We start from the raw sequence: 16,615 nt of genomic DNA on the forward strand, positions 1-16,615 counted from the left end.
AAGTGACTACACCAACGCTCACATAACATGCCCCTTGAAGCACTGTGCCCCAGCTCCCAAGGTGACTGTTTTCTACCATGCTCCCTGTTTTAACAGTTGCAGCCATACTACCTGCCAGAGGAGCAGGGATGGGAAAAGAAAAAAAAAAAAAAAAGCAAAAAAAAAAAAGCAAGAATTAAGACACTGTCATGGAAAATGTTACAGGAGTTTGCCAGAAGACACAGCTTTATTGTATGGCTCATTAGCTACCTCAGGAATGGCTCTGATGGGAGGAACTGGAAAAGAAAGTAATACTGCTGTTCTAAGGCATGCTGCAACAGACTCAGTCTGCACATTTCTGAACATCCCCTTGCATCCCACTCCTGAGATCTCTATGAAAACGCTCCAGCGGGTTTCTTGGCTGAGGGACACGTAGGATTACCTTCACTCTAGCTTGCCAGTGACATGAGGGTGCTTGCATGCCTGTGCAGCAGTTTTTCCACTTTAATATTCTGCCTGAGCAGTTGATATAACACCACTGCTCACTTATAGTCTGGAATTCAACTGTCTTTTGAACAGATATGGTTATTGGCACTGTGGTACACACATACTTTCAGCCATACCACTACACGTGATGCTAAGTACAGGCTGCGCACACTGAACAGAAGCACACTCGCGGAGTCTCCTGGCTGCACTCTGCATCCCCAGCAGCAGCACCTCACACAGAATATGAGCTCAGGCTTCCTTGAGCTCCTTGAGGCAAGCAGGCCTGCCTTTGTAGCACAGCTAGCTGTTTTTACAATGGCAGCTGTTTGTTTTTCACTGTACAAAGCATCAAAGGACAACAGTCATTTTTGCTGGCCATGTTTTTATTTGTCTTTCGTTTTAAACAGGGGAGCCAATGATACATCCAGTATTTCAAAAAATCAGAAGGTAAAACAAATTTTCAGAAGACCGAGATGCTACATGCTATATTTAACCTAATTTTATTCATGCTTGCTTTTGAGGGGCAGCGGGAAGGGGGCAGGAATCATTCAGTAAAAACATACAGTAAAAACAAAATGTCTCACCATATAGAACTTTAACCTACAGTAATGTTGTACCTTAATTATTTCCATGCACACAACTAACATTACAATTTTTTTTTTTTTTTAAATGAACACAATTAAGACTTCTAGGAGCATTTTATAATAAAGCAATTCCTAATTTCTTTTGTAGAGATCAAGCACCTCCAATTACAAATTCCTATACACAGTGAGTGCTTTACTTGAAATGAAAACTAGAAAAAATGTATTGATAGCCTCAGAATAAGCTGATGTTAATATATATCCAGCTATGTAGGCAATAAAACCATAGTGCTAAACAAAAACTTTTATCTGAAAAGTAACTCAAAAATTAAGTTGACTTTCTATAATTACAGAAATATACTTATTTGCTAAAATAAATAAAAGTGCTGCATATTAACACTTCACTATAAAGAATGCATACCAGAACATTTATAAATATTGAATGATTTTCAATAAGAATAGCTACTACAATAATGCTGGCTAAATAGAAGTGCATAATGAGAAGCACTATGGGTGGTTAATGTTTTGCCACATACTGCTGTTACCTTGAGGTAGATAACACATGCGTACCAAATTCTGCATTCATTTCAGTTGCTGCTGGTATCATGTGTCTAAGAAATGTGTACAGTATGAAAAACTCTAAAATACGCATGAATGAAAAAATGTTTTGGGAAAAATAGATATTTTCATGCAATTATGTACAGTCTCACTGTGTAAATTTCAAGGCAAGATTCTTTTTCTGCAAAACATGGACACCGTTTTACTGAGAGAATTTTTTTTTTTACTTGGTTTAGTGCATTTTTGTTACCTCCTGCATTTTGCATTATTTTGCTCTATTCTTTAATTTTGTGTGCAAACGACATGCCAGTTTAAAAACAAAACTTATGTATAGAAAGTAATTCTGGATTGTAAAAACAATGGTAAACAGAAAGCTAATGAAATCCATACCAAAATTACACCATCTGATTCAAGTAAAAAAATTACTTACACTAGTAATAAAAAAAGACAAACACATCTCATGAATATAAAAGAAATGTCTGCTGAGTGTTTTAATTTAGATGTTTCAGAATGCTGCTGTATGTTTTGTGGGGAATCTGGGGAGATGATTTCATAGCAGAAGGCGTTAATGTGGCCTGTATTGATTTCAGTGGCGAACCAACAGGGCTATGAAATTGAGGAATACCTATCGCCTCAAGATGTTTGTTGAAGAGGAGTTCTCCACTGTTACTAAGAAAGCTCTCTTCTCTTTCCTTCTCCCCAGGCTTCCCCTCTTCTACTGGCTCAGGTTCTAGCATTTCAGCATCTTCTTTCTTACTAAAAAATTTGTCCAAATAACTGGTGTAAGTATTTTCTTTCTCAACGTGTTCATCTTTCCTTACTTCACAACAAAACTGGTCAATGAGGAAGCACTCCTCCCCACTACTTACAAACTGACTGTCCCAAGAAGTTTGGTACAGAGCTCCTAACTGTGCCAAATTAGCCATTCCTTTCTCCTGCTTCTCTCTGCTTACCGACTTTGATATTAATCCTTTCAACTCCATTTGAGATACTGAGCTATTCAAGTCATTTAATTTATCAACATCAGTAGACTCGTGTTGTAAACTAAGCTGAATAGTTTCTGCTATGAATGAATCAAAGTCAAATCCTTGATTCTTCTCCCTTTCTTTTTCAACAAGTTGCTGTGATGCTTCCTCAAGCGCTATCTGAGCTTTCACCAATCCATTCTTTTCACATTTAGACTTGCCTTTCTTATCAGACTTTTCTTTGCTCTGTTCCTTCCAGTTTGAAAGATCTATAATAAGCTTGGGCTCATAGTAATGGTTAACTTCACTGTCTCGCCAAACTAAATTATCTAGGTATGAAGATGACCTCATTTTGTAATTACAAGTGTGACTACATTCTAGATCACAGTATTTGTTTTCATGGTGATCTGAATACTGCCAGCAAGGCTCAGTAGAGAAGTGGGTGTCAAAAGCAGGATCCTCCAGATACTTTTCACGATCTCCATCCAAATATTTGCGAGGATCTACTTGAACTTCTTCCTCATCAGTAACATCAGAAAGAGCCCTTGGATCACGCTGAACTTCATCAGCTTCATAGTTGTTATGAATAGGCCAGTCATGGTCTGAAAACTGACTTTCATGGTATCTGCAAAACAATTTCCTATGCGTTAGCAATGAAAAAACAGTCTTCTAGCTCACAAGACAGTGACAGTGTCCTTACAGATATTCTCTTACAGAATAATGATAATTCAATAAAAATAACCTAAGTTTTTCCTCAAATTAGGTACCTCTTCCTCTTTTTTTTTTTTTTTTTTTTAAGTTTAATCTGGCATAAAGCAATCCTCATATACACATCTGAAAGATATAAATCCAGAATTATGTATGATAGCTCACCCCATTGACAGAGCTCTTCCATAAAGTCTGACTTTAAATACGACTACTGTAATTCTCTTTACTGCTATAAGCACTACGCATTGAAAAAGAGTGATCCATACTTAAAACACTCTTCATTTTGATTGATTTATTTTTTTAAAGACAAATATTTGGGGCACAGAAAAGTAGTAACATAGATTAAACTTTAGATTTTAGATTTCCAAGTGCATCTCAGGAATGTGTCAGCATACCCTAATCAGTCTTATGAGCCACAAGCCCACTGATTCTCAAGTCAACTTGAGAAACACGTAGAAAAGGAAAGGATGCTCAAGAAGCAACATGGCTTCAAACACGCAACAGTTAAGTCACATTACATGCTACAGTAAGCAATAAATTTACCTTTCCCAATTATAAATATGGCTGTGACTTTCATCCATCAGCAGAATATCATCTACCTCATCTTCAATGTGAAAAGGATGACTTGAAATAGGCTCATCCGTTGGAAAGGAATAAATGCTCATGTAAGGATGGGACAAAGCTTCTTCTGCTGTCAATCGATCCATGGGACTAAATGTCAAAATTTGCTCCAGGAAGTCCAGTGCTGTGCAACAAAAGTTATGATTTAAAAAGGAGAAAAAACAACATTTCAGACATCCAGTATTAAAGATTAAAGTGCAGTGCTTAAAGGAGTGTGCACCTGCTTAAAAGGTATAGTTTGCTACCCATGATATATCACGTACTAACACTTAATGGCCAATAATAATAATAATAATAATAATAATAATAATTTGGCAGCCATAGGAAATGCAGAAGAGTAGAGACCAGATCTAGGATCTACAATAATTTATCCGAAAACAGGAAAAAAAAACAACAAAAAAAACTACAAGAAAGAATGCTTCAAGTTGAAACAGTATCCACCAACATGTGTCATGAAACATTGCTGTCAGCAACCAAGTTTCAAAACAGTTTGTTTCGGAGACTTTAACAACAAAATAAATTCAAAGACTTGTTTTAAACTGACACCATTCCAATGTTCTCTTATATTTAGAAGGCCAGCGTCTCAAAATATAGCAATTTTAATCAGTCTTTCAGTGTAGACAGGTCCAGCATGGAGGCATAATTCTACTCCAAATATGATCACATAGATATCGCAATCATATATATATATTTATTTATTTATTACAGTAGAATACAGTTCTTCTTCAGATCTTCAGAGAACGCACTGATTCTTCTAATTTAAATTTGCTTTTAACAGTTGTAGGCATACACTTTTATGTTGTTCACCACTATTTTACTATTTGTGAAATATAGAAAACATTTTTTCAGAATAACTTACCTTCTGGACTAATGCCTGGAAGCAACTGAGTTAAAGGTTTGTGTGGCTCAGTCATATCATTTCTAATGTAAACTGGAATTACATTGAGAAGCTCCTGACGGTCCTCCTCATGTACAACAGGAATTGATTCTAGAATCAACTGCATCTGTTCAAGTTCATGTGCACCTGAAGATGGAGAGAAAATACAAGCTGTCATTTCAGCTTCAAACACTTTCATCCCTGTGTATGAATGGCACAGGAAAACGTTGCGCTCTGAGCAGCTATATTTTCTGTACAAGATTCTTCAAGAGAGGAAAAGCTGTGGTACTAACTTTGAGTGCTAAGTATGAAAAGCTCTCAAAAATGCTATTCATGAAGAATTACAGGACTGCTACACATAGATAAAGCAATGTAACCACAAGGTTTTGGTAAGAATGATTTTACCAAGTATGAGGGACTCCTCATCAGTCATATCATACAACAGCGTGGGCTGGAAGGGACCTTAAAGATCATCTAGTTCCCAGCCCCTGCCAAGGGCAGGGATGACACCCAGTAGATCAGGTTGGCCAAGACCCCATCGTGCGGGGCCTTGAACACCTCCAGGGATGGGGCATCCAGCTTCTCTGGGCAACCTGTGCCAGTGCCTCACTACCCTTACTGTGAAGAATTTCTTCTTAATGTCTAATCTAAATCTATCCTCTTTTAGTTTAAGACCACTCCCCCTTGCCCTATCATTATCTACCTAAGTAAAGAGTCCCTCCGTCCTTTTTATAAGACCCCTTTAAGTACTGAAAGGCCTTTATGAGGTCTCCCTGGAGGTGCTTCAGCCCTCAGACCATCTTTGTGGCCCTATCAATACCCTACTTTTTCCTTATATACCATATACTGCATCCCTTCCCTTTCAGGTGATCCTCCTAATTCATTCAGTATTTGATCCAACTTTGAATTATAGGTCCCTTATTGATAAAAAGGGTTGTAGCCTAGCTCAGCAGGAGATCTCACAGACCACACTCATTTGTGTCAATGTTCTACTCTGAAATCCTGTATTACTGTCACATGCAAGACAAAAAACTATTTGCCATTTAAGCAGTGTAATCTTACTAAAAAAAACAGTACTGCATTATAATTTAAATTACGCTACACTTTTACACAGTAAAACCTCAGATAAAGCTGAAGAACTGTAAGGGCCTATAATGTTGGCAACTTTGGGAGTAATGAATGACATCATTGTTTCAGCAGCAGCAGGCAATCAAATTGGAGTACCAAGAAATACATTGTCTACTTCCATTTATTGCTCAGCTCCAAGAAGCACGTAGCACCCCAGAGAGTCAAGTGGTGGATGACATTATGCAAGACTGTTTGCATACCAGTGCTTCCCACCTTTAGCAAGAAGCTCAAGGCAGTCAGCAGTACTGTATGTGGCATCAAACACAAATAAATGGAGCCAGAAACAGGTTGTACCATCTCAAGATCTACACACTATCAATTCACTTCAGCAGTTTGCATAACAGTCTGCATTGGAAATCCTACCATGTATCTGTCAGATGACAGAAAGAAAATCAGAGGCAAAGTCACTAAAGAGAAACTGAGCAAGACCTACATTCCCCAGCTGAATTAGTACTGCCTCATGTTAACTTATTTGCTGGATTGAAAAGCTGTTTTGTCCGCCTACTTCAGGCTATTACAAATTACTAATATAATCTATAAGACGCTACACTGTCTGAAATTTGCTGGAAATAGGATTCTAATCTATCATTATATCATGTCCTATTCATCCTAAGATTAATCAGCTTTTTTTCAGTCCACTATAAATGAAATTAACATTTAAAAGTATTTATTTAACTCTGTTTTTTTTTCTTTTATTTGAAATAGCTACTGAATTCCTCTGCATTGATATTCTATCCCTCCCTCACCCAGGTATTCTGGGATTTTCATCTCCATTCTTTCTTCCCATTCCCTTCAGCTTTCCAGGAAGCAGGATTCCTAAGGGACGGCTCAGATGGAGACAGGAAGTTACGAACTGATCAAACCAAGCCCTCCAAACAAATATGCAAAATAATTTTATTCAGAGTCTCAGGACAGAGTAACTGAAATCTCCAACCATTTTCGTTTTCCAAATGTATGACATTAAGAAATCCATTCTACTTCAGACCAGAAAACAAAAGGTAGTGCTAAATTAGAGGGACACATCCAGATCTAAAAATATTTCCTATGTATCTACATAATTCAACTAGGGTACATAAATGGGTCTATAAACTGAGGATTTTGGTTAATCTTAAGTTAAAAAAAATCTAAATTGCTGTATGAGGAAAAACAAAACAGACCAAGTGCTACTCATGTCATTACACAGCATTTGCAATTCATCTATGCCAAATGCTGAAACCCACTGGCTTTCTCCCACGTTTCGCTCTTTTCCAACAGAAGCACTCAATGCAATGGAATCTAAATGCTCGGCTGATAAGAGATGTGTTAATGCACAAAGGACATTGCTCCAGTAGCTATTAGCTCAAAGAGTTAGCAACTCACTGCAAGTTAAGAAAATCCTCTTTGCATATTAATCGATGATTTCTATAAAATTATGATTTTACAGTGTGACAGTATTCCATTAAGAGCACTAAATGAGAAAGTGCTCTCATTTCTTCACCTTGATGTATAAAGCAAAGAATTACTGCAGAGGTGTGGTTTCAGTTCACATGTATTTAAAAGAAATGCGAACTTTGAATTACAAGCACAGATCCTTGTGGTTTTTATCTATATTACCTCAGTAATTAGAGCCAACAGGAGCAAATCCAAGAGCAAACTGGAATGAAACAGCTGCTGCTGCACAGCCCCCAGGGGTCACACAAAACAGGGGTTTACTCTAGACTAGCTCATCGTCTCTGTGGACTGAACGCAGGTGGAGCACGTTGCGTGATCTTTGGCAGTGCAAATGGCAGGTTGTTTGTCTGACAAGAATCTGGTTCGTGTACTGAGCTAAAGCAATACTGTGGTACAGGATGGCGATCCAGAAATTTGCTTCAAAAACATGCTTCTGATTGCCACTAAAGCACTAACATCTACACACCCAATGAGACCAGAGTATTGCTTCCTATTTTACCAGGAATACCACCATTTTAACAGAAATACCTGTTTTACCAGAGTTTGAGTATTATGTTTCCCTGGTTTGCCACACTGAATTTTAAAATCCTAGAGTCCTGCTAATATCACTAAAACACAAGAAAATCTGATATTTAAGCTGGCACTTTTCTCAGGTCAAAACAGTCTGTAGATGACTAAAAAAAAAAAAAAAAAAAAAAAAAGGGGTGGGGTGGGGAAGGCTTATTCTTTCATAATTTAAAATATAAAGAAGCAAGACATGATTAATTTGACTTTATCAAAAAATCTTTATGAATATGATACTCGGACTGCTTGTAACTCTCAAATACTCCCTGGTCTAGCAATTTACTACAACATGTATTTAGAACATTTCTTACGCACTCAATAAATTTAGCTTAATTACAGGCAAATTTACCATATACATGCGTACTCAAATTCTGATATTTATCTAAATACACACTGGTATGAGTAGAAAATATTGAAATACTTTCTGTTTTACAAATGCATCAACTTGTAGTTCATTTCAACAACTGTCTAATAATACAGCGTATCCTGACAGTCAGTGAGAACTGATACTAGCCACAAGAATCCACCTTTCTTTAGGAACAGAATTAGGCAGTACCATTTGCTTTAGGAACACAAACACACACACACATTTTTATTGTACGCACCTGCAAAGAGGGTCTTCCCAGTCAGCATTTCAGCAAAGATGCAACCTGCAGCCCACATGTCAATGGCTTTAGTGTAATTGTTAGGTGAAAGCAAAAGACGGGGTGATCTGTACCATTTAGTAACCAATCCTTCAGAAAGATGGCCCTAATAAAAATAAACAAACAGAACAAAATGCTTACTTAAATTTTTAAGAGGTATGTTTTTAGATTCTCCCCCTCCTCCCCTTACATTTCAATGCAGTACTTCAAGACTTTGGTCTCATGCTCTCAGAGACAGCACTAGCCCACATACTACCTACTAAACTTCCTATACCTACTAAACTTCCTACCCTTTAAGACAGTGCTGTCTTTATGAATGAGCAGCAGCAGACAAATATGATACTATTTATTAGTCAGATAATTTTCTTATTCCCAGATGCCAAATAAACACAGAGATAATAATGAACTCTGAGGAAACAGCGTTTGAACCAGGAACAGAGCACCTCTGAATAAATTCCAGGAAGTAGCCACACAATTTGTGTACTTGTACACTGTTTGTAAGCTTATCTAAGGCTACCACAGTTATGCGTCTTCATGTTACTCTTGAAAACCTCAAGTCCTGTATTCACTGTTAAAAATAAATCTGCTTTTCTGAATACATCTAATAAAGTTTTATTTTCTGCTGCAGTTATTGTTCCTATCTGAGATAAAACATGTCATCCAGAGATCTGTTTTATTCGATTTGCAGACATTTCATTTCTACTGCATTTGCTCCCTAATGATATCCTGCTTGCTAAAGAAGCCTTCCATGGACTACGTTTTACTCTAAGTACCTAGACAAGGACTGGCAATATTATTTAATACTGCAAGAAGGAAGAAAGATACAATTTTAAGGAGGCACAGTTTATCACTTAAATATTCCCACTCTTCACGTACCTTGTGGGAATAGTGAGGATCCATGATTCGTGCAAGACCAAAGTCACCAATCTTCAGCACCAAGTCTTCAGTATTAATGAAAAGATTAGCTGGTTTGAGATCTCTATGCAGAACATTTGCAGAGTGAATATACTTGAGCCCACGTAGCAGCTGGTACATGAAAAGTCTGGCATGATCTTCCAGTAAAGGGCCTTGCTCTAGCAGATTAGCCAGATCTGTCTCCATGTATTCCTGGACAATGTAAACACAGTTCAATTCTGTAAGGGAGCCCACATCATCTGTTAACTGGCTTCCACTAGGACCAAGAATTTCAAATACTTTGACAATGTTATCATGGTCAAGTCTTCTAATAATTTTGATCTCACGTAGAGCATGTTTAACACTCTGGGGATCTGTAAGGACAATTTTCTTGACAGCCACTCTTTTGTCACAGTCATTGTCGACAGCAGAAAAAACTAAGCCATTTCCACCACAGCCCAGTGGTTTTAAGTCCATATACCGAGAGCCCAGATCAAAACCATGAATGTTCATGAGACTTTCAAATTTTTCTGCCATTTTATATTTCTTTACGTTTCTTTTTCCTCAAACTACTAAGCTTCTGTAAACACGCGGAGACACTTCCACTGGTATCTGAAGGAAAGGTCTTATAGAAAGGGAGAAGAAGCACGTGGCTTTGACTGCAAGATGGTTTCTTGACACTCTTCTTTCATCATGAGCCAGCCAGGCCTGTTGTGTCCCCTTGAATTTAGAGCCCGTAAGCTCTAGAACTCAAACTGAGCATAAGATAGAAAGAGTGCAGCATTCATAGTTCAAGAAAGGTGCAGCATTTCTGCAGACATTAAAGAAAATACTCACAAGAAACTCAAACGGAATGAAATGACATACTATGCACTCAGCTCTACTGTGCTAAACTGGTTAACATTTAACAAAAACGTGAATAAATATGCACATAATAGGCTTCTATTAACATCCTCCTCCTCACAGTGCAGATACATTCAGTGTTGGACTGGTCCTGAGCAGCGTCATTCTATGGTGCTGGTAAGCACTATTTGTTTCTTCTTCCTCCTTCTTCCTCTCCTTTGTTTACAGTCTAGTTAAACAGGAAACTGGCAGCTCTTGATTTACAAAAGATGCCTTCTGTTAATGATCAGGTGGCTCCAGCTCACCACAATCACAATCAAAGCTACCATCCATCTTACTCCGTGACAACCTGAAAAGGAGACAAAACAGATCAGTATTCCAGGTACATACAGAAGGCCGTACTCCTCCTCCTTCTCAAGCTGTCCTAAATACACAACTTGTGTCCATTTGCAAAATAACAAACTGCCGCAGAAGCTGAACCACAAGAAATGATGTACACTTTTCATACTTCTCATGGAGAGAAACTGACAGTAACCACCAGACAGCTGTTTCTAAATATACACCGTGGAAGTTTTATATATAACCCACTGAGAATGCAAGGCTCACAAATCAAAAACCCTATTGACTTCTAATAAAGGGAATATCATAGAAAACTTGGAATTCTCCAATGCAGCTGTTAGCTAATAACGGCAACAACAATATCCCGCACCTCAGTCAAATTTTGAAATAATTCTTTCCACTCCATTTTTACTCAAAGAAAAAAAAAGGTTTTGTTTTTTTTTTTTAACCATTTTGCACAATAAGACATAAGTGGGTGCCATTCACAAAAAAGGGTAAGGTTTGTGCACTCCCAAGATTTACTGAATTTAAAGAATACATAGCATGCATCCAGTGCCACTTATAATAAGGCTTAAATCGTAGCTAACTCATATCTCAAAGCACGGTTTTGCCTCTATACACTGGTTGTTGCAGAAATCACAGGGGTACTTCCTACACGTTCGATAAATGTTACTAATTTATCAATTATTTCCACAGTTACAATATCTCAATTACAGAAAAATAAATAAATGACTACATTTCGCATAATAACCAGTATGTTCTATAACCGTTTCATCCTCTGATGTACTACGGGCACTTTCAGACATCATTAATTTTTTTAATAGCCCAACGAATGCAATCACTATTTATGAAAACCAAAGCAGCAATTTTCTCAGCAGGTTTCCCTGTCTGCAGCAGCAGAATGCGGTCAAGAAGACCGTGTTATATTTTTGCAGCATATCCTCATAACTTCTTTCAAAAGCTCAAAGACACTACAAACAGAAGAAACAAAAGGAACACCTTACATGGCATGGCCAATTTTGGCCAGTTCCACTCCAAGTCACTTGTATGTGACCCCAAGAACTATAGCAATACTGAATCACTTGATGCCCTTCCTTCAGTCTTAAATTAACACATTTTAGCTCTTCAACCAGTCCTCTAAATAAACATAAAGGTTCTCCAAGCTATCCTATTAATTACGTGAATGTATTCTCTTAAAACTGTGCTAACATTTCAGTGAAACAGCCAGGAACAAGCAAAACAAGTTTCCATACTCCTAGCAGCACAGCAACCAATAAATTATTAACATTTTCTAAACAACATCTTCTTAACTCACTAATCAGAATCGCACGCAGAAATAACAAAAAAGGCACACTAGCAAGCAACTAGGGCTGCTTTCACACACCAACCACCACCACTCCTAGGGCTCAGGTCTGCCCACCACCCAGACACTCCAGGCCACCACCTGGCTTGCATCCTCCTGCCCCAGCCACCCGGTGCCCGGGCACGCACCTCCACGTGACAAAGCATGCAAGGAAGGAAAGGTAACATGAGAAACATGCAAACATGCCATCCTCTGTTGGATTGTATACAAAAAAAAAAAAAAAAAAAAAAAAGAAGTCAAACTCAGTTGTTCTGCATGAACTGTTAAGCTGTCCTCTGCTGCCTGGCCTCTTGATTTTTATTTTTTACGTAGACACCTAAAATCATTTTCTCCTTCACATGCACCAATTTCAGGCTCACTCATATGGAGCTGCTGCCTGTAAACTAGTTTATTTCACTCCAAACCATTTTCCTTTTAATCCTCCCCCCAATATTGTTACAGAAATTCCTTTTTGAAACTTACACATGCTTTAAATTTCGTGCTAACTTGAGGTCCAAGGCCTCTGTCCAAACATCCTGCATTAAGTTGTATTTTATAACCTTAGGACCATCTACTACCAGTTTTATTCTCCCCCCTAATTAAGCCCATTGTTTCACACTGCTGATGTCTTCAATGTGCGGCAGTGCTACATCGCTTCGCTCCAGTTGTGCGACACATCTGGAACCCCTACATCAGCTAGCTCCGCTAAACAACGCGGGAGCAGGCTCAAATACGTCCCACTGACTCATCAGCAGCAAGGAGCAGGATCTGCTCATCTCACCGCAGCTCAGCCGTTCCCCCAAACGCTGTGACGAAGCCATGGCAGCAACAGTAGGAGCAGCAGGAGAGCAGTGATGCCATTACTGCCTCTCTCAAGGGAAAGGCAGTCAGGAGGCCTGATTTCTTGTTCCGAATCCCTGACATGATGCATTTTTAATCATTGCCTTCTACTATGCTCTTCCACTAGATCACCAAGAGTTAAGACATTTGCAGAAGGAATATAATGATTTCTTAGCTAAATCATTCTGATTGAGAAAAACAACTTCTGATGACATACTCAATCTCTGGCAGCCTTCGGTTTGACCCCATCCTGCTACAAAGTTCCTATGCAAGTGGCTTAATCCCAAAGCCACAAAAAGCACACCAAACAAGAGTCCTAGACAGATACACTCCCTCAGGCGAGAGGGGTAAGGACAATTCAAGATTGTCCTAGTGGAAATGTCCCATTATTAGAACAACTGAAATTAAGATTCAGTAATTTGGGAGCAATCTTTCACTTACTTTAACTGAAAACACAACAGGTGTGCAGCAGGTTCATGCAGACCCTCATCTAAACCAAAAAACACGTTTTTGAACTAACCCAGCATGTTAACTACGCTTCCCATCACCTCACCTTGCACAGACAGCATCAAAGATGTACCTCTCACCTGAAAGTTAGGCAGCTCACCTACCACAGCCTTTCAACCCCTGCAGACCAAACCTTCCCTGCAGCAGCTCTCACAGCCCTGCTCGATTCGGGGCTGGTGAAGTGGCCGGACTTGTTTCCCCATCCAGAGTTAATAGCAAACAGACACTTCAGACAAATTGCTCTGTGGACCAGAAGTGGATAGGAGGGATGGAAAATAAAAGTTAACCCTAAACTTTCTTTCGTTCAGACTAAAACCGTAACTACTTAAAGGATAATTTACTAGAATGGGTCAAGGCATTTTTCAAGCCAAAATAAGCTCAAAGTAAAAATCTTTTCTTCTTTGCATTTCACAGTCACTTTTAACTTTGGAAAATGATTTTTTTTTTTTCAAAAACAAACATACTGATACTTCAAAGAATGACACCAACACAAATAAACTTTATACATTTTCAGCTTCAATGTCAGTCATAGCTATCAGTCCAACTGCCTGTCTGAAAATAAACAAGAAATTAAAAAACCTGACAAACCCTTCCTCAGTTACGTAACGTGCTCTAAAGGCCTGTAAACACGATAGACTATATTATAAAGAAGGGGTCTTTAATCAACCCAATTTGTGCTGAATTGGCCATTCACCCAGGCACTGATGTTTTTGCTTAGATTATCTGTCACCTTTCCACAACTACTGCTTTTTTTGTTTTTAATGGTACTTTTATTCCTTCCTCCCACAAAGTTTAAAGAGGGAAACACCAAGATATTAGTTTCTTAAGTGGTTTACAGCTATGCCTTTAAAACGGATCAGTTCCCGGCAGCGGGCGACAGAAGTGACCCACAGAAGGGCTGTCCTCTTTGAAATTACACCTAGTGCTGGCAGACACCGACACACATGACTAGCTTCATGCATTATGCAAGCAGCCGCCTGAATTCGTGCTAAACTTCTGCATGTGGATTTATCACAGCTTTCAGGAAACAGGATGTACACTAAAACACAGTCAAGTACGAAACGTTTACTTTTTCCGAAATCCAAATAAGATGGAAAGATACAAGTTAATTCAGTAACGCAGGCCACATAATGATCGAATCATTACTCACAAGAGAAAGACTAGGAGTGACTAATGACATATTATACAACCTGCTAAGTACTATCCCTTCAACTATAAAAATACGGGGCACAGGAGGTTTTTTTACAGCCCAGCCACGTTGCAGTCAGTAGGCAGCGTGAGTCATTGCCGACCCACGGCACTGCCGCTTCGCTGCAGCCTCCTACTTGCTCCCCACACTGTTTAGAGAACTCTATCCTGGCAGCCGGCAAACGCTACTATGAGTTTATGAGTCTTCCGAAGGATCTGTAAAAGCACAAAGAAATCCACTCAGTTTCTCCCGCAACATAAACAGACCCGCTGCGGCCCTCCCTCAGGACGGTTCAGGGGAAGCCACCACCCTGCCTGTGAATACCGAAAGCGGAGCCCCGGCTCCCCGCGGCCCCCGGCCCTCAGCACGCTGCTGCCGCACGCCGGGGGGGCTTTTAACCGGTCCCGAGCGGCTCGGACGCGGTGACCCCAAAAGCAAGGGCTGCGCGCGAGGCCGACTGGCAGCTGCCGTCCCTTTCCCATCCCTATCGCCCACCTGGAGCCCACCCGTGCCCCGTGCCCGCTTCACACGCACCCCGACACGCGGCGCGGGGCGAGGAGGCGACGAGCGCGGCCCCGGCCCCCCGGCACGGCCACGCGCGGCCCCGCCCGGCCCCGAGGGCCCCCGGCAGCGCCCCGCCAGGTGCCCGCGCTGCCCGGCCGGGCCCCGGGGCAGCCCCCCCCGAGCCGCCCCCTCCGGCGGCCGCCGCCGGGCACGGGAGGCGCGGTGCCGGCCCTACCTTCAAACGCCCTTCAGGGCGCGGCGCCGCCCGCTGCCCCCGGCCCCGGAGCGGAGCCCGGCCCGGCCCCGGGAGGCGGCCGCCGGCCGGGGGCAGCTCCCGCCCGCCGCCCGCCGCCGCACTGCGGAGGGGCCGGGAGCGGGGCGCAGCGGGGCCGGCGGCAGGGAACAAAGCGCCTTTGTGCGGCGGGGCCCGGCCCCGGCCCCGGCCCCGCTCCCTGCCCTGCCCCGCCGCCCGCCTCGCCCCGCCGCACTCACGGGCCTTCCCAGGCTCATCGGGGGCTGCGCTGCTCACACGGCCGGGCCCCGCGGCCCCGACACCGGCTCCCGCCCGGCGCCCGCCCGCCTCGTCGCAGTCGCCGCCGCCGCCGCAGCCGCCGCCGCCATGTAACCCGGCGCGGAGGGCAGGGAGGGGCCGGGCCGCCGCCGGCTCCGCCTCGCCGGGCGGGGCGCGGCCGTTGCCGGGCGGCGGGGCCGGGCCCGAGGGGTCCCGGCGCGGGGGGAGCCGAGGCCCCGGCACCCGGCACCGGGCACGGCCCCCGCCAGCTCGGCCGGCGCCTCGGGAGGCCCGAACGCTGCGGCTCCGCTGGCAGCAGAGGCCCGCGGACACGAGGAGCGTCCCAGCAGCGCCCCGGTACTGCCCCGGGCACCGCCTGCAGCCGCTGGGCTCCGCGCCCTGCCGGCGGCCTCCCCGGACCCACGGCTCGGCTGTGGTGGGGGGCGCTCGGGCCGGGCCCTGCCAGCACCGCCGGGCAAGGCTGGGGTTGGCAGGTTCAGCACCGCCCTGGCGGAGACGAGGCACGGCGAAAGGAAGGCCGGGCACAGAGCAGGGAGCGGGGATGGCAGCTTCCCGCTGCAAACCCTCGCCTCCAGCAGCAGGCACAGGGCCTGTGGCAGCCTGGGCGAGGAAGAGGAGCAGAGCTGGAAGGCCCAGCACCAGCCGCCAGCTGCAGCATGAGCAACTGCAGCGGGAAGGGGGCTCGGCCGCCCTCGCCTTCGGTGTCCGTCGTGGTCAGGAAGGGAGAACACCGCTGGAAGGGAACGACAGACAGCAGCTTTCCTTCTCAGATGGGGACCTTTTGACTAACATTTTCTGCAGTTTCAGTGTCACGAAGACCTGAATGTTTTCCCCACAAACATCTGCTGTGGCTTTCACCTCAGTAGATGCCAACCTCCTTGTTTCCTCTTTTGCAATTGCATCTTCCTTACCAGCAGAGGAAGAGACAAGAAAATTATTTATTTTTTTTTCCTGAAAATTATAACTAAAATAGAGCAAAATACTTAAAACATTAAAATTTTTCCCCGTGAGACTTTTATACAGCCATCTCACTGTAGGGAGAGATGTTTTCACAGATGCAGAAAGATGCATGAAGATACCGGG

General features: G+C 42.5%; 1 protein-coding gene across 2 annotated transcripts; it reads right to left on the reverse strand.

Annotated features, from left to right (window-relative positions):
- Positions 1–830: 830 nt before the first annotated feature.
- On the reverse strand, positions 831–15,637 carry MAPK6 (mitogen-activated protein kinase 6). Of its 2 annotated transcripts, none has more exons than XM_084531960.1 (6): positions 15,493–15,637; positions 9,419–10,628; positions 8,504–8,648; positions 4,758–4,922; positions 3,821–4,022; positions 831–3,194 (listed from the first exon to the last, which is right to left on the reverse strand). In XM_084531960.1, the coding sequence occupies exons 2-6, from the start codon at positions 9,971–9,973 to the stop codon at positions 2,096–2,098; spliced, it is 2,166 nt and encodes a 721-aa protein (XP_084388086.1). In that variant the 5' UTR covers positions 9,974–10,628; positions 15,493–15,637; the 3' UTR covers positions 831–2,095. The 2 variants fall into 2 exon arrangements, with proteins under 2 accessions (XP_084388086.1, XP_084388087.1); XM_084531961.1 differs by lacking the exon at positions 15,493–15,637 and adding an exon at positions 15,236–15,371.
- Positions 15,638–16,615: the final 978 nt, after the last annotated feature.

Source organism: Aythya ferina (assembly GCF_964211825.1).
Source record: "Aythya ferina genome assembly, chromosome: 11".
NCBI classification, from domain to species: domain Eukaryota; kingdom Metazoa; phylum Chordata; class Aves; order Anseriformes; family Anatidae; genus Aythya; species Aythya ferina.